We start from the raw sequence: 24,771 nt of genomic DNA on the forward strand, positions 1-24,771 counted from the left end.
TACAACACACATCATTAGAGTCCTGTCTAGGGTAATACGACCCTGCAACCCACATCATTAGAGTCCTGTCTAGGGTAATACGACCCTGCAAAACACACATCATTAGAGTCCTGTCTAGGGTAATACGACCCTGCAACCCACATCATTAGAGTCCTGTCTAGGGTAGTACGACCCTGCAACAGACATCATTAGAGTCCTGTCTAGGGTAATACGACCCTGCAACCCACATCATTAGAGTCCTGTCTAGGGTAATACGACCCTACAACACACATCATTAGAGTCCTGTCTAGGGTAATACGACCCTGCAACCCACATCATTAGAGTCCTGTCTAGGGTAATACGACCCTGCAACACACATCATTAGAGTCCTGTCACATTGATCTCTACTGACACACTGTCAAACACAGCCATGTCCATGATCAATAGAAAGACCAGGGAAGTGTACCAAATGGGCCCTGGTCAAAAGTACTGCCCTATAGGGAATAGGGTACCATTTGGTACGCAGCCCTCACCACAGACCCATGTGGTATCTCTCTCACCTGCCTCTGAGATTCATAGAGGATCCGGTCCATGGTGTTCAGAAGGGTCATCTTCTGGTAGAAGTTCAACACTGTCTCCTTGGAGAGCTGGGGGGAGGAAGGAAGGGCAAACATAATCAGCCAATCAGCCAGGGAGGGCAGTCATAGAGATAGGGATTCTAATTCTATGGACACGGTGCTGTATAATACAGAGTGGTAGTCATAGAGATAGGGATTCTAATTCTATGGACAAGGTGCTGTATAATACAGAGTGGTAGTCCTAGAGATAGGGATTCTAATTCTATGGACAAGGTGCTGTATAATACAGAGTGGTAGTCATAGAGATAGGGATTCTAATTCTATGGACAAGGTGCTGTATAATACAGAGTGGTAGTCATAGAGATAGGGATTCTAATTCTATGGACAAGGTGCTGTATAATACAGAGTGGTAGTCATAGAGATAGGGATTCTAATTCTATGGACAAGGTGCTGTATAATACAGAGTGGTAGTCCTAGAGATAGGGATTCTAATTATATGGACAAGGTGCTGTATAATACAGAGTGGTAGTCCTAGAGATAGGGATTCTAATTCTATGGACAAGGTGCTGTATAATACAGAGTGGTAGTCATAGAGATAGGGATTCTAATTCTATGGACAAGGTGCTGTATAATACAGAGTGGTAGTCCTAGAGATAGGGATTCTAATTCTGTGGACAAGGTGCTGTATAATACAGAGTGGTAGTCATAGAGATAGGGATTCTAATTCTGTGGACAAGGTGCTGTATAATACAGAGTGGTAGTCCTAGAGATAGGGATTCTAATTCTGTGGACAAGGTGCTGTATAATACAGAGTGGTAGTCCTAGAGATAGGGATTCTAATTCTATGGACAAGGTGCTGTATAATACAGAGTGGTAGTCCTAGAGATAGGGATTCTAATTCTATGGACAAGGTGCTGTATAATACAGAGTGGTAGTCATAGAGATAGGGATTCTAATTCTATGGACAAGGTGCTGTATAATACAGAGTGGTAGTCATAGAGATAGGGATTCTAATTCTATGGACAAGGTGCTGTATAATACAGAGTGGTAGTCATAGAGATAGGGATTCTAATTCTATGGACAAGGTGCTGTATAATACAGAGTGGTAGTCCTAGAGATAGGGATTCTAATTCTATGGACAAGGTGCTGTATAATACAGAGTGGTAGTCATAGAGATAGGGATTCTAATTCTGTGGACAAGGTGCTGTATAATACAGAGTGGTAGTCATAGAGATAGGGATTCTAATTCTGTGGACAAGGTGCTGTATAATACATTTACATTACATTTTACATTTTAGTCATTTAGCAGACGCTCTTATCCAGAGCGACTTACAGTTAGTGAATACATCTTTTTTTTATACTGGCCCCCCGTGGGAATCAAACCCACAACCCTGGCGTTGCAAACGCCATGCTCTATCAACTGAGCTACATCCCTGCCGGCCATTCCCTCCCCTACCCTGGACGACGCTGGGCCAATTGTGCGCCGCCCATGAGCGACAGAGCCTGGATTCGAACCAGGATCTCTAGTGGCACAGTTAACACTGCGATGCAGTGCCTTAGACCACTGCGCCACTCAGGAGACAGAGTGGTAGTCATAGAGATAGGGATTCTAATTCTGTGGACAAGGTGCTGTATAATACAGAGTGGTAGTCATAGAGATAGGGATTCTAATTCTATGGACAAGGTGCTGTATAATACAGAGTGGTAGTCATAGAGATAGGGATTCTAATTCTATGGACAAGGTGCTGTATAATACAGAGTGGTAGTCATAGAGATAGGGATTCTAATTCTGTGGACAAGGTGCTGTATAATACAGAGTGGTAGTCATAGAGATAGGGATTCTAATTCTGTGGACAAGGTGCTATATAATACAGAGTGGTAGTCATAGAGATAGGGATTCTAATTCTATGGACAAGGTGCTGTATAATACAGAGTGGTAGTCATAGAGATAGGGATTCTAATTCTAACTGTGTGCACCTTGGATATTATGTAGTATACTGTACTGACACCTGCAGTAGACTGGGTTAAAGACCTGTGTAGTATGAACTAGTACTGTGTGTACTGTGGGTCATCTGAGGGGTTAAAGACCTGCGTAGTATGAACTAGTACTGTGGGTCATCTGAGGGGTTAAAGACCTGTGTAGTATGAACTAGTACTGTGGGTCATCTGAGGGGTTAAAGACCTGTGTAGTATGAACTAGTACTGTGGGTCATCTGAGGGGTTAAAGACCTGTGTAGTATGAACTAGTACTGTGGGTCATCTGAGGGGTTAAAGACCTGTGTAGTATGAACTAGTACTGTGGGTCATCTGAGGGGTTAAAGACCTGTGTAGTATGAACTAGTACTGTGGGTCATCTGAGGGGTTAAAGACCTGTGTAGTATGAACTAGTCCTGTGGGTCATCTGAGGGGTTAAAGACCTGTGTAGTATGAACTAGTACTGTGGGTCATCTGAGGGGTTAAAGACCTGTGTAGTATGAACTAGTACTGTGGGTCATCTGAGGGGTTAAAGACCTGTGTAGTATGAACTAGTACTGTGTGTACTGTTACCTGTGGGTCCTCTGTGGGGTTAATGATCTTCCCGGCCCGGTCCATGACCCTGTAGATGGGGATCCCAGAGATCACATTAGGTTGGATGAACTCCAGGTGATCAATAAACTCCGCTGACGCTCCGGGGAACTGGGGCTTCTCTTCTGAGGAGTCAAACGGCTGCTGTCTGAGCGCTCCCTAAGCCATAGACAGAGACAGAGAGAACGACAGGGAGAGACAGACAGAGAGAGAGACAGAGAGAGCGACAGAGAGGGACAGAGACAGAGACAGAGAGAGCGACAGGGAGAGACAGACAGAGAGAGCGACAGAGACAGAGAGAGCGACAGAGAGAGCGACAGAGACAGAGAGAACGAGAGAGACAGAGAGAGCGACAGAGAGAGCGACAGAGAGAGCGACAGAGAGAGACAGACAGAGCGACAGAGAGAGAGAGAGAGACAGAGAGAGCGACAGAGACAGAGACAGAGAGAGCGACAGAGAGAGCGACAGAGAGAGAGACAGAGAGACAGAGAGAGCGACAGAGAGAGAGACAGAGAGAGCGACAGAGAGAGAGACAGAGAGGGACAGACAGAGAGAGAGAGACAGAGAGAGCGACAGAGACAGAGACAGAGAGAGCGACAGAGAGAGCGACAGAGAGAGAGACAGAGAGACAGACAGAGAAAAGGAGAAAGAGAGAGACAACCCAGATGTCAGAAACACAAATAGAAATTTACTTTGAACAACACCATAATTGAACACACAAAAAATTACTCATACCTTGGTCTGACCATATCTGCATCGGGAAACTTGAATATGGCAGTGAATGCACTCAAAGAAAAAGCCCACAGAGCATTGTATGCAATAAAAATGAAATTATTTTAAAAATCAACATCCCAATTAGAATTTGGACCAAAATATTTGACAGCGTAATCCTACCAATAGCTCTTTACGGAAGTGAGGTTTGGGGGCCACTCAATAAACTGGACTTTAAAATGTGGTACAAAGATCCAATTGAAGCCCTACATGCAGAATTATGTCGGAAAATTCTACAAGTCCAAAGAAATACACCAACTAATGCATGTAGGGCAGAATTGGGCCGCTTTCCAGTGGTAAAGAGAGAGCGTCACCAACCAAGGAGGGCCTACAGCAGCACCTAGATATTCTGCACAGATTCTGTCAGACCTGGGCCCTGACAGTAAATCTCAGTAAGACAAAAATAATGGTGTTCCAAAAAAGGTCCAGTTGCCAGGACCACAAATACAAATTCCATCTAGACACCGTTGCCCTAGAGCACACAAAAAAACTATACATACCCTCGGCCTAAACATCAGCGCCACAGGTAACTTCCACAAAGCTGTGAACGATCTGAGAGACAAGGCAAGAAGGGCCTTCTATGCCATCAAAAGGAACATAAAATTTGACATACCAATTAGGATCTGGCTAAAAATACTTGAATCAGTTATAGAACCCATTGCCCTTTATGGTTGTGCCCTTTATGGTTGTGAGGTCTGGGGTCCGCTCACCAACCAAGAATTCACAAAATGGGACAAACACCAAATTGAGACTCTGCATGCAGAATTCTGCAAAAACATCCTCCGTGTACAACGTAAAACACCAAATAATGCATGCAGAGCAGAATTAGGCCAATACCCGCTAATTATCAAAATCCAGAAAAGAGCCGTTAAATTCTATAACCACTTAAAAGGAAGCGATTCCCAAACCTTCCATAACAAAGCCATCACCTACAGAGAGATGAACTTGGAGAAGAGTCCCCTAAGTAAGCTTGTCCTGGGCCTCTGTTCACAAACAGACCCCACACAGCCCCAGGACAACAACAACACAATTAGAACCAACCAAATCATGAGAAAACAAAAAGAGAATTACTTGACACATTGGAAAGAACAAACAAAAAAACAGAGCAAACTAGAATGCTATTTGGCCCTAAACAGAGAGTACACAGTGGCAGAATACCTGACCACTTTGACTGACCCAAACTTAAGGAAAGCTTTGACTATGTACAGACTCAGTGAGCATAGCCTTGCTATTGAGAAAGGCCGCCGTAGGCAGACCTGGCTCTCAAGAGAAGACAGGCTATGTGCACACTGCCCACAGAATGAGGTGGAAACTGAGCTGCACTTCCTAACCTCCTGCCAAATGTATGACCATATTAGAGACACATATTTCCCTCAGATTACAGCGATCCACAAAGAATTCGAAAACAAACCCAATTTTGATAAACTCCCGTATCTACTGGGTGAAAAACCACAGTGTGCCATCACAGCTGCAAGATTTGTGACCTGTTGCCACAAGAAAAGGGCAACCAGTGAAGAACAAACACCATTGTAAATACAACCCATATTTATGTTGATTTATTTTCCCATTTGTACTTTAACTATTTGCACATCGTTACAACACTGTATATATACATAATATGACATTTGAAATGTCTTTATTCTTTTGGAACTTCTGATTGTAATGTTTACTGTTAATATTTATTGTTTATTTCACTTTTGTTTACTATCTACTTCACTTGCTTTGGCAATGTTAACATACGTTTCCCATGCCAATAAAGCCCTTAAATTGAATTGAATTGAGAGAGACAGAGACAGAGACAGAGACAGAGACAGAGACAGAGAGAGAGAGAGAGAGAGAGAGAGAGAGAGAGAGAGAGAGAGAGAGAGAGAGAGAGAGAGAGAGAGAGAGAGAGAGAGAGAGAGAGAGAGAGAGAGAGAGAGAGAGAGAGAGTTAAATAATCTTTATTGGGTCTGGGAGCCCACCTCACAATAAATACTCATACAAAACCGTAGTTACACATCAATTAAAAACACAACTCCAATTCCTCCTCCACAGTTACTAAACACAACAGCCTCTGAATACCCCATATACTCATAAAAAGATCAATATTGTTGACAAGTTTATAATAGGCAAACTCAACCCTTATTCTCGCTGCCAACATTCCCTCCAGCATTCCCACCACATCCACAGACCCCTGTCCCCGAATACTGTTCTTTCGGGTCTTCCATATCGCTAATTTTGCTGCCCCTAACACAAAATTAAGCAACACAACTACACCTTTTTGGCTAAACCTGTACTTTGGCCCAAATATATACAGTGGAGAAGAGAAAACCTCGCCCAACGTTGAGAACCAATTAGTGATCAGGTCAATCATCCCGACCAACCTGGGACACTGTAAAAACAGATGTGCCAGAGTTTCAGACTCAGCACAGAATGGACACTCCTCCCCAACAGTAGGATCCAGGTGTACCAGATACATGTTGGTGGCTATGGCTCCATGTATTATCCTCCATTGGAGGTCAGCTGTCCTCTTATCAATAGGCAGTTTGTATAATGATCGCCAACAGCCTTTTGGGGAGGCACCTGGACCAAGCACACCCGCCCACCTCGTCGATTTTACCCCTTCCAGGGAAGAGGCATGGGACACCTTTACACATATTCTGTACATGGCCTTCTTTCCCACCTCCTTGAACTCCCCCAGCTCCGGGGTATCGAAGGAAAGCAGCATCCCCACGTCCTCCTCGAATGCCCCCGCCGCAGCACTAACAATCAGTGCAGGGAACACATAATCCAGACCCTCCTTCCACCGATCAGAATTGGAAGTGTCAGTCACATACTGCAGATGAAGTACTGGCAAGGAGTCACAGACCTCAGCGACAACCTTTCTCAGTAGGCGAGACGATCGGATCCCCGCTCTTTCTCCCAGCTCCTCCAACGACCTATTCCTGTTCCGCATCAGATGACCCAGCTTAGTACACCCCACGCCTAACAGGCATGAACGTAGGCTAGCTGAACCCAGAACACAGGACTGGATGGCAGTGTTGTGAAAAAGAGGCTCTTCAAAAAGCCACATCCCTGGTGGCGTGCAGGCCTTACGGGACTTGACCAGAACACTCCAAGCCTGCATAACAGACTCATAAAATGGAGTCAGGCCAGGCAACTCACCCCCCTCCAGCTTTAAGAGGAAAAGGTGCTTATCTAAGCCCAAACAGCCCACTCTCCTCATCAATGTGTAGGCTGTGTCAACCCAGCTAGAACCATCACTGTACAACAGTCTCTGGGCTGCTTGAAGCCGGAAAGCCATGATCCTGGAAGAAATGTCCACCAGGCCTTGCCCACCCTCGTGCAGTGGCAGGTACAGGGCTGAAGCTTTAATCCAATGTTGTCCAGACCAGAAGAAATTGACAAGGGTCCTCTGAAGATCTTGTATCAGACCCTTTGGTGGCTGCAAAATCATTAGTCTGTGCCACAGGGTAGAGGCAGCTAGGTTATTAGCTACCAGTACCCTTCCCCTATAAGACAGCTGGGGCAGCACCCATTTCCATCTTGACAGTCTGGCACACACTTTCTCCACTACACCCTCCCAGTTCTTTTTCTGAAAGACTTCGGAGCCTAGAAAAACCCCCAGTCTTCATCCCATCTCTGCCCCACTGAAGCCCCCCTGGTAACCGTGGAGCGGACCCCATCTGAAGCTGGCCTGCCCACAGCGCTTCACTCTTTCCCCAATTGACTCTAGCTGAGGAGGCCCCCCTCATACACCTTTAAAGTGTTTGAGAGAACCTTAACATCCTCACCCCCTGTAATAAAAACTGTCACGTCATCTGCATACGCAGACAGTGCTATCGTGGGACCCTTCATAACCCCTGGCACAGAGAAACCAGTAAGCCTCTGATAGATTAATTTGTATTTTAAGCTTAATGACTAAAGGATTTCACCCCAAATATACAGTATAAAATGTGTTAACAGTGTTAGAATTAGAATGTAGTGTCAACCAACCCACTAACAGAGGGGGGCGGGACTAAACATTCCAGAGTAAGGAGAAAGGTGGAAACTGTTTAAGAAAGCCTCCTAAAGGTGGGCGGAGCAAGGTGCCTTTGTGTGTAAAGGAGTATAAAACAGTATGTATGTGTTTTGGGCGCCAGAGCTCTCCATGAATAAACATTCAGATCATTCTTGTTGGTTGTGGACCTTGAATCATTTATGATTAAAACCAGAGCCTTACAACCTCTGGTAATGATTCAAGCTTAGGTTGAATTAGAGATAGAAATTATCCTAACAGAGTGGTCCTTCGAGCCGGATCTTAAATACGTCTTTGTCGTTCTAAGAACACCGAAACCGTGCACGGGCGGATGATTGCATCCGTGGAGAATAGTCCTGGCCTTCGACGTTAAGGTTATAAACAGGCCGGTGATTACTCTTATGAACGATAAAGAAGTTAACGAGTTTGAAAAAGCATTTAAATCCAAACTGCAAGGAAAAGGTCAGTCATTTTTATTCATGAATTTTGGTGAAATGATTTGAACTTGTATAAGAATAAGTAATTCTTGTGAAGGGCAGAGAATAGTTACCAAAATCGCAAAGGAAGTAATAATTATTACTAAACGGGGAGGGTCTGAAATTGACCCTAGGTAAATAGCTATTACCAAAATAATCTAGTCCGAAATGACACGGGGTGAATGGCCATCACCAATGTAAACTAGTTTTTATCGAGATTGTACTGGGTGCAGTGTTACGATAAACAGGGAGGGGATGATTTTCGTCGTGTGCTATGGATACATTAAACAGGTCAAAAGTCGCGTAAACAACTGGGGCTTTGCTATAACTCTGTAAACTGGAGCAGTTACGACCTCTAGGTTACAAATAGGTTTGGCAAATGATTGTATAATGTTGTGTACGTGTGAGATTTGAGAATCCATCGGAATACGTGATAATTGTTTCAAGGAAGGAGCTAAAAATAACTCGCGTGAGAAAAAATGGTTATCTGACTCTTTTCATGAAACCGGAGTTTTAAATAAAAAACTCTGGGTTAGGGGTTAAATAATTTTAAATGGTTAATTACAAAAGCAGATCATACATTGGCTCAAGAGACACACTAAAATGATAGCTCCTAGGAGAATAATTATGGATTGAATTATTACTAAAGGGGGGGATTTCTTATTTTCTTATCTTCTAAAGAGGTCCGAGAATTAACGGGGGATGAAAGATATATGTTAGGAAGAGATCAAAGAAATATGTTTTATGGATCCATTTGGGAGAAGAGGTAGGGATTTATTGGGCATCTAGATGTAAAAAAATTAGAAGTATGATTAGGCAGATGCATGTAAACTGTGGAACGGATTTGAAAAAACAGCGAGGGGAGGGGCTAGAGACAGCGAGGGTCTTTTTTAAGCGCGAAAGTGCTTTAACGGTAACAAAGGAATATTTAACTATCGTGACTGCAGGGGTAAAGGAAAGGGCAGTGTCGGAGATAGGACTGTCTATTTTTTGGTTCAACGGGTAAAATGTTTGAAAAAATGATTCGTGTCGATTAAGAATTGGCTAAAAACACCACGAAGCGATTATTTGAGAGGTACCTATAAAATTCCAACGATGCATATGTATGAACTTTCTCACTCAAACGTAGACGTACGTCATGAGTGAGAAAGTAGAGAATATTTACATTTGCATTTTTGGTCACTTGGCAGACGCTCTGGTCCGGAGGAGCGACTTGCAGGAGCAGTGGGGGTTGGGTGCCTTGCTTGGGGGCACATTGGCAGATTTTTCGCCTGTCGGCTCGGGAGTTGGAGCCGGCGACCTCTGTTACTGAGACGGTGCGCTTGGTTACTGGGCTACCAGCCGGCGGGGATGAGTTTGTCATGAACCCTGCATCCTGAGTCGGTTCCTGCCTGTGTTGCCATTTTTCTGCTCGGAATCTCCAGTTTCCTGAGGGTTCTTGAACGCTCCCTGCCTGGTTGCCGGGCGACGTTGCTAGGCGGGAGATCTCCCGATTAACCGCACCTGCATCTCATCAGCGATCTGCACACCTGGTCCTGATCATCACCATTCATAAGCTCTGACCTGACATCCATTCCCTGCCGGATCGTTAGCCATGAACAGTATGTTTGTCAGTGTATCAGCCTTGGAGTTTCTAGCTTTAGTTTTGTTGTTTTGCACCTTTTTGGCTTGCCGTGTACTGACCTCCGTTTTGTTTCTATCTGCAGTCAATCTCCCGGAACCTTCACCCAACCCCTGCCTGGTTGTCGGCGGCTGCCGAGCCATTATTGGATCTGCCACTGCACCTCCACCAACTCATCTCCGCCGCCCGCTCTGTCCCCTGGATTATTCTGCATCGTTTTTTTGAATCTGTTAAATAAATACTCACCTTGGTTTCAACTCACCTTGTCCTGGTCTGCTTCTGGGTTCTGGCTTAGTAAACCGTGACAGAACGATCCGGCCAGAAATGAACCCAGCGGACCTGGACTCTGTTCGCCATGCCATTACCCATCAGGAGAAGATGTTGGGACAACATAGCACGGCACTACAGGAGATAGCGTTGTCAGTTCGGAACTTTTCTACCAGTCTGACGAAGATCCAAGCTCAGCTCAGTTTGCCGGTGGAGAATCCACTACCGGTTTCACCCATCTCGCCTGCCGCTTCTGGAGCTGTGCCCTTCCGTGAGCCCAAGGTTCCGACGCCTGATAGATATGAGGGGGAGTTGGGAAGATGCCGTTCTTTTCTTATGCAGTGTGGATTAGTGTTCGATCTACAGCCCCACTCTTATGCCACAGACAAGGCTAGGATCGCCTTTGTCATTGGATTGCTGCGTGGTAGAGCTCTGGAGTGGGCTTCAGCCGTATGGGAACGACAGGACACCTGAATGGCTTCATACCAGGAGTTCACGGCCGAGATGAGGAAGCTGTTTGACCATCCCGTCCGAGGTATGGACGCAGCTAAGCGCCTGTTTTCGCTTCGCCAAGGAACTCGCAGCGTTGCCGACTTCGTTATCGAATTCAGGACATTGGCTGTGGAGAGTGGGTGGAATGAGGAGTCACTGCAAGCGGCCTTTTACCAGGGGCTGTCGGAGCAACTCAAGGATGAGTTGATCTCCTATCCGGAGCCTAGTGACCTGGACAGCTTGGTAGCCTTGTCTATTCGGGTGGATAACAGAGTTCGAGAGAGAAGGAGGGAGAAGCAATGGGGCACGTCCAATCAATCAGCTTCTCAGTTTCCAGTCGGGTCAGGGGGTGGACCAGAATGCGTCGATCATTGTCCACCACACGGGATTAGTGGAGAGGTCCTACCTCCAGATTCTGAACCCATGCAAGTGGGGCGGCACGGGTTAACCAAGGAGGAGCGCCAACATAGACGTAAGACCAACTGCTGCCTCTACTGTGGTAGTTTGGGACATTACATCTCCACTTGTTCCCGGCGGTCGTCAAACTGCTCGGCTCGCTAAAGTTGGGAGGACTTTTAGCGAGCCAGTTTCAACCTCTCAATACCTCTGTCAGACCCCGTTTCCCGGCTACCCTCATGAACAGGAATCAGAGTTTAGCGATTAACGATTTCGTCGATTCAGGTGCCGATGGAAGCTTTATTGATGCCGACGTGGTGGAACAGCTGGGGCTTTCCAAGGAGCGATTACCGGAAGCCATTGAAGCTACCACTCTGAACGGCAGTAGTCTGGCACGTATCACGATGAGGACTGAACCGGTTAAGATGCTGTTGTCAGGTAATCATTCTGAGGTTCTCATTCTTCATTCTGCCTTCTTCCCATGTTCCTCTGGTCCTTGGATACCCCTGGCTGAAAGAACACAATCCCACGTTCGATTGGGTGACTGGCAAGGTAACTAGTTGGAGCCTTGATTGTCATGCTAACTGCCTCAATACTGCCTGTTCCCATTCTGTTCCCAGTCAGGTGATTGAGGCTAAACCCCCAGATTTGTCCCTGGTTCCCGAGACATATCACGATTTGGGGGAAGTGTTCAGTAAGCAGAGGGCTCTGTCACTCCCTCCCCACCGACCATATGATTGTGCCATAAACCTGTTCCCTGGAGCTGTCTATCCCAAGGGACGGTTATACAGCATCTCCCGACCTGAACGTGAGGCTTTGGAGACCTACATCAAGGAGTCCCTAGCTGCTGGTCTCATTCGTCCCTCGTCATCACCCCTGGGGGCAGGATTCTTCTTTGTGGGTAAGAAGGATGGCTCTCTTCGACCGTGTATTGATTATCGGGGGTTGAATGATATCACGGTCAAGAACAAGTATCCCCTGCCCTTGATGAGCTTTGCTTTCGACTCCTTACAGGGTGCTACTGTGTTCACCAAGCTAGACCTACGCAATGCGTATCACCTGGTCCGGATCAGAGAGGGGGACGCGTGGTTGACTGGTTTCAATACACCGATGGGTCACTTCGAGTATCAGGTGATGCCGTTTGGACTGACCAATGCTCCAGCAGTGTTCCAGAGTATGGTGAATGACGTCCTGAGAGATATGATCGGTCTCTTTGTGTTCGTTTACCTGGATGACATTCTTATCTTCTCGAAGGAACCGTCCAGCCACGTCCAGCATGTCAGGCAGGTTCTGCAGCGATTGTTGGAGAATCGCCTGTTCGTGAAGGCCGAGAAGTGCGAATTTCACGCCCACACTACATCCTTCCTCGGGTACATCATCTCCAGGGGAGAGATTAGAATGGACCAGGAGAAGGTTAGGGCGGTTCTGGATTGGGCCCAGCCCGGTACGAGATTGCAGCTCCAGAGGTTTCTGGGGTTTGCGAATTTCTATCGCAGATTCATCCGGGATTACAGCCGTGTGGCCGCTCCTTTAACTGCCCTGACTTCCAGTACCAGGACCTTCAGTTGGAATCCTGAGGCGGACCGAGCGTTCCTGGATTTGAAGAGGCGATTCACCAACGCACCGATTCTCTCTCAACCTGACACGGCCCGTCAGTTCGTTGTTGAAGTGGATGCGTCTGATGTGGGGGTTGGCGCCATCCTGTCCCAGCGATGTTCCACTGACGGTAAACTCCATCCCTGCGCCTACTACTCTCGTCGTCTTTCGTCTGCGGAGGGGAACTACGATGTGGGTAACCGGGAGCTGCTCGCGGTGAAGCTTGCCTTGGAGGAGTGGCGCCACTGGTTGGAGGGGGCGGAGCAACCGTTTATTGTCTGGACTGACCACAAGAATCTGGCTTACGTGCAATCGGCTAGACGTCTCAACTCCCGTCAGGCCAGGTGGGCTTTGTTTTTCGGACGCTTTAATTTTCCCCTGACGTTCCGACCTGGGTCTAAGAATGGCAAGGCGGACGCCTTGTCCCGGATGTTCTCCAAGACGGAGGAGAGTGGGGCCAAGACCGAGACGATTCTTCCCCGGAACTGTGTCGTGGGAGCAGTGATGTGGAGAATTGAGGAGGAGGTTATGGCGGCCCTTCGGACGCAGCCCGATCCCGGTAACGGTCCACCCGGTCGGTTGTTTGTGCCTGAGTCGGTTCGTTCTGCTGTCCTCCAATGGTCCCACGCCAGCAAGATGGCTTGTCACCCTGGCGTGGCTCGGATGATGGCGTTACTTCGCAGACGATTTTGGTGGCCTGCCATGGGAGAAGTTACTCTGAGGTTTGTTGCTGCCTGTCCAGTGTGTGCGCAGAATAAGAGTGCCAATCGGCCCAGCTCTGGACTACTTCACCCCCTCCCTATTCCCCGGCGACCATGGTCGCATCTGGCCATGGACTTTGTCACTGGGTTGCCCTCTTCTGAGGGGAACACGGTCATTTTGACTATCGTGGACAGATTCAGCAAGTTCGCCCACTTTGTGCCCATTTCCAAGCTTCCCTCTGCCTCTGAGACGTCCGAGATCCTGGTTAGGGAGGTTTTCAGGGTCCACGGGTTGCCCAGTGACATAGTTTCCGACCATGGTCCTCAGTTTACCTCTGCTGTCTGGAAGTCCTTCTGTTTGGCCATTGGAGCTACAGTCAGTCTCACATCTGGTTTTCACCCCCAGTCTAATGGTCAGGCGGAGAGAGCCAACCAGAAGATGGAATCCACGCTACGCTGCCTTGTCTCCTCCAACCCCACCTCCTGGGTCTCTCAGTTGCCTTGGGTTGAGTATTCCCACAATACTCTCCCTACATCTGCCACTGGGATGTCTCCCTTCCAGTGCCTATACGGCTACCAACCCCCCCTGTTTCCTTCTCAGGAGAAGGATCTCTCAGTGCCCTCTGTTCAGGCCCACATTCGTCGTTGCCACCGGACCTGGCATCGGGCCAGAAAGGCCCTCAGAGTTTCTGACCGGTATCAGCTCCAGGCGAATCGTCGCCGGATTCCCGCCCCCACCTATACCATCGGAGATAGGGTCTGGTTGGCCACACGGGATCTTCCTCTGCGGACTGAGTCTAGGAAACTGTCACCGAAGTTCATTGGTCCGTTTGTGGTGGAGAAAGTGATCAATCCTGTTGCGGTTCGACTCAAGTTACCTAGAACGCTCAGAGTCCATCCCACCTTTCATGTCTCCTGCCTCAAGCCTGTTCTCCTCAGTCCTCTGTTACCCCCTCCGCCTCGGATGATCGGAGGTGGTCCTGCCTACACGGTGCGCCGCATTATGGATTCCAGACGGCGGGGCCGGGTTTCCAGTATCTCGTGGACTGGGAGGGGTATGGTCCTGAAGAGAGGAGTTGGATTCCTCGGCGTCAGATCCTTGATGCTGACCTCCTTCGTGACTTCTACCGCCTCCATCCTGGCGCTCCGGGTAGTCCGCCCGGTGGCGTTCGTCGGAGGGGGGGGGTACTGTCATGAACCCTGCATCCTGAGTCGGTTCCTGCCTGTGCTGCCATTTTTCTGCTCGGAATCTCCAGTTTCCTGAGGGTTCTTGAACGCTCCCTGCCTGGTTGCCGGGCGACGTTGCTAGGCGGGAGATCTCCCGATTAACCGCACCTGCATCTCAACAGCGATCTGCACACCTGGTCCTGATCATCACCATTCATAAGCTCTGACCTGACATCCATTCCCTGCCGGATCGTTAGCCATGAATAGTATGTTTGTCAGTGTATCAGCCTTGGAGTTTCTAGCGTTAGTTTTGTTGTTTTGCACCTTGTTGGCTTGCCGTGTATTGACCTCCGTTTTGTTTCTATCTGCAGTCAATCTCCCGGAACCTTCACCCAACCCCTGCCTGGTTGTCGGCGGCTGCCGAGCCATTATTGGATCTGCCACTGCACCTCCACCAACTCATCTCCGCCGCCCGCTCTGTCCCCTGGATTATTCTGCATCGTTTTTTTGAATCTGTTAAATAAATACTCACCTTCGTTTCAACTCACCTTGTCCTGGTCTGCTTCTGGGTTCTGGCTTAGTAAACCGTGACAGTTTAAGGTTGTGCCGTTGTTTGATCATGTGATAAGGTTTAATGGGTAATCGGACCATAACTAATGTGGTTATAGAAGTAATGTATAAATAGTAGCAGAGCCAATAGAGGGTTCCATTGAACTATTATGTTGTGTTGGGCATTTCAATGGCATAAGGTGAAATATGTGTGTATGAGGGAATTCAACGGCGGGGATGAATGATAACCGGATACTACTTAGTATTTGGTTGGTTAAATGCTGAATAAAAGATTTGAGGCGTGGTTATGGGGTAACTAGGAAGACGCACTTATTCAATGGGGAATGGGTGTAGGGAGAGAGAGTTTTTACGTGTATTAAAAGTTGCATTAGATAGCTTTAGTAGTATTCTAGATAGGTCTAGGGGGGAGGTGAGAGACAGTACATAGTTCAGATGGTAGGAATGTCATTAAGTGTATGCTTATCAACGATATCAAGTATTTGTTTTATTGATTGGGGCCGAATCAGAGAGAACGGTTAAAGAGATTGAATAGCGAACTGAAATGGGTTAGCGAGAAAATACAAATAGTTGGTACATTTTAGAACGATAATTTATTTTTGTTACGGGGAAGCAAGTGGCATTGGCTGTTGTGCTGGGGGAATAGCGCCAGCCTGTGGTGGGTTCTGGATGTTATAAAGAAACTTATATTTTAAACTAAAGTGATGGAATAGGCTACAATTATAACATCAGAAAAAGGGCACAATATAATTTGTAATAGTTATTACAATTATTATTGATAGTTATTACAGTTATTATCATTGATCCAGTAATGATATAAGGATAGTAGAGGAAAGGCAAGGGATTAAATCTCATTTAGGGAAATAAGAAAAGTATGAAATATTAGGGAGGAAATACCATTAACTGAGGGAACATTTGATGTAACCGTGATTGTATTGGCTAAAAACTGAAATATGACATTTACAAGGGGGACAGGAACAATAGAAGGGGAGACAGATTTTCCAAGGGGGTTGAACAAATAATGGATAATGGATCATTTGAAATGAGATCACATGTAGCAGATTTAGGGTAATCAATTAAATAATCATTGGATACTCGAGGAATTTTGAGTGGTTTTATGGATTAGTTAGGAGGAATTAGATTGATACAAACATTATTGATGGGTTAGGACTGGGGATATCTGTATCATGTTTTGTGTGTACTACCATCTTTAGATTACTGATGGTAATTGAAGGTTAACAAAATGTATAACCAGGAGGAAGAGATTAGCTTACCTCATTGGAATATTGCTCAGGGCTAGGGGGAGCAGTAGTGGAGTTAGGCAGTATTTAGGTCGTAAAAGGGAGCTACCAAATTAATTGGGGCCTGGCTATCTTTGATTGTTGTTTTTCAATTGGGTTTTTCAAATAAAAAAACACCACACCTAGCATGATGTTTATAAAGGGTTGTTATGTTGAATTTAGGGGATTTTCAGCAGTTCATGGGTGGTGTTTGCTATGCTGTGGGATGGAACGGTTTGTTGGGGGATATTTGAACCTAAATTAATGCAAATAGCTGCAGTAATCAGAGGAATGTAAAATCCAAGGCGAGACAGCTATTGCCTAGATCATTGATTTAGCAATAGGATCAGGTGGATAGGGACTAGAGAAAAAAAAAATAGATGAAGAATGATGAGCTTTTTGGTAATGATAGACTGCTGTAAAGCTTGGGTACTCCATTATGTACTGCATACGGGTAAATTAAGTGATCTTATCTATGGGAAGGCAATGGCAGCCCATGGTAAAATCATTTAGAACTCTAAGGAGGCATACATATATCAGGGATGTTACCCAAATGGTAGAGAGTAAAGAGGGATATGACATTGGTCGTGATTTAAAGATGAGGTTTTTTTTGTGGGCTATTAGAGATAACTGGGTTAATCACGAACATAGAGGTTTTTATTCTTTGTTGCTAGGCAGAAGACTTAGGTGACCTAAATATGGACTTGTCATGTCCAACAATCAGTCTTCAGGTCAAGCCCGGGAGAGCCGGGGTAGAACAGAGTTTGAACTAAACATAAATGTTTTTACAAGATAAGAGATTGATTGATTGGATTACTAATTGATTCTGAACTGAATGAAAGTCGAATTTAGCCGCCATAAAGACAAAGGAAGTGGGAGGAGCAATAAAGAAGCAAAAGACAATCTCAAAAATGAAAGGCATGGCAATTGGTTGATAAATTACCTAAGGGAATTGTTTAGGTAGGTGGTAATATTGACACATGAGCAGAACTATGTGTCAAGAGGGGGGAAGAGCCTAATTGTAGGATTAAATAATATACGAAGGAGAGGACAAAATACTTTAAAAAAAAAATCTTTTTTAGATACAGTCTAGAAAGAGAATGCAGTCAGAAATTGTTAGATTAATCTGAACATGTGTGAAGATAGTTTATTAACCACACCCGTATGTCAGAGGTTTTGTGCCCCACAGGTGAACTAAAGGAGAAGGTGACACTATCTAACCAGGTGACTGGTGAGCATCCAGTCACTAGAAGGAAAATTGGAAGCAGGCCTGTTGGGAAGGGCCCTATCAGGTTATATTGGTCACCGCCTTTGCCATTAGAATAGCAGAGAGAGGAACCTGGGTCCATGTTACCCACTGCAAGGAGGTAAGACCACATACAAGCACCACTGAAACACACACAGAGTTGGAGAGCAGAACTGGACCAATAGGGTCCGGGGATCACCTCTGTCAACGAAGATCTCCTACCCCGACCTATCATCACTGTAGTGTGTTCTTAGGGTGTGAGTATGGGGTGATACCAAGCAGAAGGACTAAAAGGCAGGAGAGGGTTGGCGGTTTTTGGGAATATGGGGGACCCTGAGCTGCATCATAGTCTCGGCAATAGTCTTGGTATGTCAAGATCCACCACCACCTCGCACCAATTACGCTATGGCCTTACCATTATTAAGAAATAAAAGGGAAGCGACCCGACATACTGACCGTCAAGGACGAGTGATCTACAAAATAGGAGTCAGAGAAGGGTGGGGAGTAAGATTCAAAATTAGGATCAGGGATCTTATCAGGACGGATAAGCAAGCAACGTGGGATTATAAGATCCCATTGTATTCATGTTCAGCTCCCTCGGCGGATTGTTCCTGGGCTCAGGTATTTAGACATACTGGGGGACGGAGATATGAGACGGGGGGGGCTGGACGTCCAGATGGAGGATAAGAAGGTAGAACGACATCCCCACGGAGATGGTAGTAACAATAGTAAAGGTCACTAAAGAGGACATGAAAAGAACTTACTGGGCTTGCGCGGACAAATACGGATGGGATACTTGTCTAAGATTACATTTGATGGAGTCAAAAGATATGGAGGGCACAGGTACTGTCATTAATAGCAATAGACCGAGTAGATCAGTCAAGGGATGACGGAGTCAATTCGACTAACCCGTCCACTATGAAAGATTTTCTCCTCCAAGAATGGAACCAAGGGGAAATGGAGGGGGTCCCTGATGAGAATCTCTGGTTAAAGTGGATGAAGTACACCGCTAGGGCCTTGGGGGAGACCAATTGTTATGCATGCTCCATTGGGCGACCGACAATGTTGACCGCCCCAATGCCAAAGGCAATGTTTCCCTGTGTATTAGACCTGGGGTCCAATCAAAAAGAGCCCAATTGCACCTAGATTCACTTTAACTCCTGGCGAATACCAGTGTTACAGACATAGAAATGGCACCCGTAACTTGGGTGATTTTGATGGCTGTAAGGAGATAATTAATGTGACTGATTTAGATAAGGAAGGGAGGGGAAAAATTAGGAACCTTACCATCCCTCTGACTGATGTGTGGTGGGCATGTACTAACAAAGGGAGCATTTGACAGACATTACCAGAAGGATGGGTGGGTACTTGTGCACCAGTATTGTTGGTCCAAACCTGTAAGAATTAGTCTTCAAAGACCAGTGACAGGAAGAATAATCAGGAGGAGGAGAAATATAGGTCAGGAAGGAAATAGCCCAATTTGGATAGATGGTATAGGCATCCCCAGGGGTGTTCCAGACGTATACAAAGCTATGAATCAAATATGGGAGGGTTTTACCACAAAAATTTTCTGGTGGGTGACAATAAACAAAAATGTGGATTGGATAAATTATATCTATTACAACCAACAACGATTTATTGACCAGACTAGAGATGCAGTAAAGGGGATCTCTGAGCGATTATCCGCCATCCCGCTCATAACTTAGTAGAGGTTGGTTCTAGATCAGGCAGAAAGGGCCGGTGTCTATAGAATGATAAGCCATTGTTGCACATTTATCCCTAACAACACCACACTGGATGGGACAGTCACCAGAGCTCTTACATAATTAACTGCACTAAGTGAAGAATGAACTGAGAACTCAGAAGTTAGTACATCGTGGATAGGGGGGTTTGATGAAATATTTGGTAAATGGAAAACCCTAGCAGCCACCATCTTAGGAGCGGTCAGTGTTTGTATGGGTATTCTTGTATTATGTGGTTGTTGTCTTGTTCCCTGTGTCCGAGGATTGGTGAATCAGGCGTTGGTGAAATGCAGTATCTAAACAATGATGAGAGATGGACTGACTCCGGACTCTGACCAGGGGAATGTGAAAAAACGATCCTCCAGGCTTGGTGGATGACGAGGATTTGGACCCTGAAAGACCGCACTTGGATGAAATGTTTATTAGTTCTGACGTGATCTCTGAGATTTATCCTGAATATGTAATACATTTATCCTGAAAATGAAACCATTTAGTCAAAGGGGTGGATTGATAGATTAATTTGTATTTTAAGCTTAATGACTAAAGGATTTCACCCCAAATACAGTATAAAATGTGTAAACAGTGTTAGAATTAGAATGTAGTGTCAACCAACCCACTAACAGAGGGGGGCGGGACTAAACATTCCAGAGTAAGGAGAAAGGTGGAAACTGTTTAAGAAAGCCTCCTAAAGGTGGGCGGAGCAAGGTGCCTTTGTGTGTAAAGGAGTATAAAACAGGAGTGTATGGGTTTTGGGCGCCAGAGCTCTCCATGAATAAACATACAGATCATTCTTGTTGGTTGTGGACCTTGAATAATTTATGATTAAAACCAGAGCCTTACAACCTCTGGTAATGATTCAAGCTTAGGTTGAATTAGAGAGAGAAATTCTCCTAACAGCCTCGCTCTTAAAAAACAAAGCATTGGTTCAATCGCCAGACTATATGACTGCCCTGAAATTGGGCATCCCTGCCTGATGCCCCTTTGGACAGGGATGGGGCAACTCAAACCACCCCCCACCTTCACCATACACGAGGCCCCAGCATACAGTAAATTCATCCAAGACAAAAAAACATCCCCAAACCCAAAGGCTTTCATTGTTTTAAACAAGTACTGGTGGTTCACACGATCAAAAGCCTTCTCCTGATCCAAAGAAAGTAAACCCACATTTACATCAGACAGTTTACAAATGTCTAAAACATCTCTTATTAGAAACAAGTTGTCAACAATAGAGCGATCAGGTACACAGTAGGACTGGTCCTTGTGGACCAACAATCCCAGATACTCTTTCAACCTGTTTGAGAGACATTTAGAAACAATTTTATATTCTGCACACAGCAAAGCAACAGGTCTCCAATTTTTTATGAGAGCCAAATCCCCCTTTTTTGGCAACAGTGAAAGTACCGCACGTTGACAAGATACAGGAAGAGAGCCCTCATGAAAAGATTCACACACCACTTCATAAAAATCCTCCCCAATAGACCCCAAAAGTGCTTATAAAACTCAGATGGTAAACCATCAATGCCAGGGGCTCGGCCTGTTGAGAGCTGCATAACTGCTGTAGACAGCTCTTGCAGTGTAATGTCAGAGTCCAATGCGACTCTTTGCTCAGGTCCCAATTGAGGAAGACCGTGTAACAACTGTTCAGTACACAGAGAGTCACAATCCTCCGCCTTATAGAGGGCAGAATAGAAATCCACGGCATGTTGACGCATTTCACTGTCATCCGTGGTCACCTTCCCATCAGGGAGACGAAGGCAGACCATCTGTTTACGTTGCAATGTCGACTGTCCTAGTTTTTTTTTAAAGCACTAGGAGCATCCATATCCTTGAGGGAAGCGAAACAAGACCTAATCAAGGCACCCTTCACTCTTTCATGCAGAAACGACCTCAGTTCATGTTTCTTGTCCTGTAAGTTCATGACTAGTCCGGGGTCATTCTGAGTGAGCAACTTCAATTCAATAGATTTGATGTCCTGTTCAAGGGCCCTGATAGTCTCTTTAACTTCAATTCGAGACAGAGCAGTATACTGTTGACAAAATAATCGTATTTGGGCCTTCCCAACCTCCCACCATTGTCTCAAGGACTCAAAATTCCCTTTTGTAACCCTCCATTTTTCCCAAAACAACAAAAACCTTTCACAAAACATGACATCATGTAACAATTTAACATTAAAATACCAATAAGATGATGACCTTCGTGGACAGGACAAGTGAATATCAACAGTGACAATATGGTGATCAGAGAAACCCACAGGAGTGATGTCACACCTTCCAACCCTACTACAGTATTGCTCAGATACATACAACCTGTCTAACCTTGCTGCACTGACACGACCTTCATTAACTTTTAGCCATGTGTACTGCCTAACTTTTGCATTCCTTACTCTCCACACATCAGAAAGCTCAAACTCAGTTAATAGACCAGACAGACAAATTGCTGACCGCAGGGGAGGTTCTTCAGCGGTGCGATCAACAGTAAAATCCACTGTACAGTTCCAGTCCCCCCCTAAAACCATACACCCCTCTTGGTCACACTGTCTTAAGGTTTCCTTTATTTTATCAAAACCAGCAATACGCTCTGTACCCTCATTAGGAGCATAAACATAAAAAAATAAAACCCCATAACATCCACCTTGACCAATAAAACCCGACCCTTGACAATCTCTGTTGTAGATACCACAGTCACCCCTAAGCCTGAAGAAAACAAGATTGCCACCCCAGCACTGAAATTAGTACCATGACTGAGTATATGCTGCCCCTCCCACCACATACCCCAGTCAACCTCATTTTCCTCATCACTATGTGTCTCCTGTAGGAAAACTACATTAAGCCTTTTCTGTTTTATTACTTCTAATACCCAAGCCCTCTTATTCCTGTCCCTTCCCCCATTAATATTGAGAGAACCTACCCTTAGTACCTCCATATAGAAAATAAAAAGGAAAAGCAGAAGAAACCACAGAGAAACCAGACAAAGAGAATAGAACACCCTATGAGGCATAATCATCATCTTATTTAACTTTTCTCTTAACCTGACCACGTTTCCCACCACCTTTTGCTGCTGCAACAGCAGTAACAAATTTCCTCAAGCGAAACCGCTTCTTCTCACTCAACTGGTCTAACCGCACCGTCTTCTGTAACATCACAGCTGACCTCACAAACTTATCAACATCAAAATAATCTGCCAATTTGACAGATTTCCCAAAAGTCTGATCAAGAAACCCATTTACCTCCTCTAGATCGTAAATTGAGTCCTCACCAGCTGATATCGTATCAAGAGAGATATCCATATCCTTCTCCTGATCCTCCTCAACTGAGGCCACAGACCACTGACTCCCCTCTACCACATCCCTTTCAACACTCCCCACTTGCACCCCATCACTCGTACCAGGCATCTCCTCCACTACCTGGGAGACTAGCCCCACCTGAACCCCATTACTCGTAGTGGGCATCTCCTCCACTACCTGGGAGACTAGCCCCACCTGAACCCCATTACTCGTAGTGGGCATCTCCTCCACTACCTGGGAGACTAGCCCCACCTGAACCCCATTACTCGTAGTGGGCATCTCCTCCACTACCTGGGAGACTAGCCCCACCTGAACCCCATTACTCGTAGTGGGCATCTCCTCCACTACCTGGGAGACTAGCCCCCCCTGTACCCCAGCACTCATAGTGGGCATCTCCTCCACTACCTGGGAGATTAGCTCCACATGAACCCTCTCCTGTAACCCATTACTTGTAGTGGGGATCTCCTCCACTACCTGGGAGATTAGCTCCACATGAACCCTCTCCTGTAACCCATTACTTGTAGTGGGCATCTCCTCCACTACCTGGGAGATTAGCTCCACATGAACCCTCTCCTGTAACCCATTACTTGTAGTGGGGATCTCCTCCACTACCTGGGAGATTAGCTCCACATGAACCCTCTCCTGTAACCCATTACTTGTAGTGGGCATCTCCTCCACTACCTGGGAGATTAGCTCCACATGAACCCTCTCCTGTAACCCATTACTTGTAGTGGGGATCTCCTCCACTACCTGGGAGATTAGCTCCACATGAACCCTCTCCTGTAACCCATTACTTGTAGTGGGGATCTCCTCCACTACCTGGGAGACTAGCCCCACCTGAACCCCATTACTCGTAGTGGGCATCTCCTCCACTACCTGGGAGATTAGCTCCACATGTACCCCCTCCTGTACCACAGCACTCGTACTGGGCACCTCCTCACCAGTCTGAGGAAATGGCCCTTCAGATCCATCCTTACCTTCTACAACAATATGTTTCTGCTGCATAACATTTCCCTCTTGTACAAGTTGCACCTCTGTGCCCTCAACACGGACAACTTGTTCCTCAGCAACAGATGCTTGTGGCTGCTCTACCGCTGTCAGCCCACCTCTCCCTACATCAGTGGGCCCAGGCACCTTGGATATCACCAAGAAAAGGAAAACCCAGGATATCTAACTCTACACAACACTCGCACTTAGCACTCACTCAAACAATTCCCAGCATGCACCAAACACTCCCAGCATGCAGAGAGAGAGAGAGAGACAGAGAGAGAGAGAAAGAGAGAGAGAAAAAGAGAGAGAGAGAGAGAGACAGAAAGAGAGAGAGAGAGACAGAAGAGAGAGAGAGAGAGAGAGAGAGAGAGAGAGAAAGACAGAGAGAGAGAGAGACAGAAAGAAAAGCCTCAAGATGGGTAAAAGGCCTGTAACCCGCTGCCATCAGTCGCCTCTTCAGGGTGGCCGACTGAACCGATCTCAAAAGGATGGCTGGGTTGTGGAAGATAGGCTCCTCCCACACCCACAGCCCAGGCTCCACTCTCCCTTCTCGTGTGGGCCTTAGTAGCTGCCAGGCCCTCAGCACCGCAGAGTAAAAATCAGAGAGACCTGCTGTACTCAGCCCCTCCAGCCTCATGAGGAATAGCTGCCGGTCCAACCCTAATCCGCCAGCTCTCCTCAGCAGCGCGCATGCTGGCTCCCTCCATCCGGCATCAGTATGGTACAGCAGTCTCTGCGTCGCCTTTAGTCGGAATGCAGCCACCCTGCTCTCCAGGTCCACCAGGCCCTGTCCTCCTTCATTTACGGACATATACAACACTGCCGCCCTCAGCCAGTGATGGCCCGACCAGAAAAAAATCCACCAGCTTGCGTTGCAGGTCTACGAGCAGCCCGGCGGGGGGGTTGAGGACAGACAGTTTATGCCACAGGGAAGATGCCACCAGGTTGTTGATTATCAGCACCCTCCCTCTATATGACACTTGGGACAGGAGCCACCTCCACCTGGCCAGTCTTGACACCACTGCCTGTGACAGCCCCTCCCAGTTCTTCCTGA

General features: G+C 46.3%; 1 protein-coding gene across 1 annotated transcript in view; it reads right to left on the reverse strand.

Annotated features, from left to right (window-relative positions):
- bckdha (branched chain keto acid dehydrogenase E1 subunit alpha) overlaps positions 1 to 24,771 on the reverse strand; it is a 47,469-nt gene that overhangs the window by 10,240 nt on the left and 12,458 nt on the right. The window contains exons 2-3 of the mRNA XM_041878172.2: positions 3,105 to 3,281; positions 540 to 626 (exon numbers count right to left, since the gene is read on the reverse strand). Of these exons, the coding sequence (XP_041734106.1) occupies positions 540 to 626; positions 3,105 to 3,281 (264 nt within the window). The remainder of the gene's footprint in view (positions 1 to 539; positions 627 to 3,104; positions 3,282 to 24,771) is intronic.

This window comes from Coregonus clupeaformis, chromosome 6 (genome assembly GCF_020615455.1).
Source record: "Coregonus clupeaformis isolate EN_2021a chromosome 6, ASM2061545v1, whole genome shotgun sequence".
Lineage (NCBI taxonomy): Eukaryota > Metazoa > Chordata > Actinopteri > Salmoniformes > Salmonidae > Coregonus > Coregonus clupeaformis.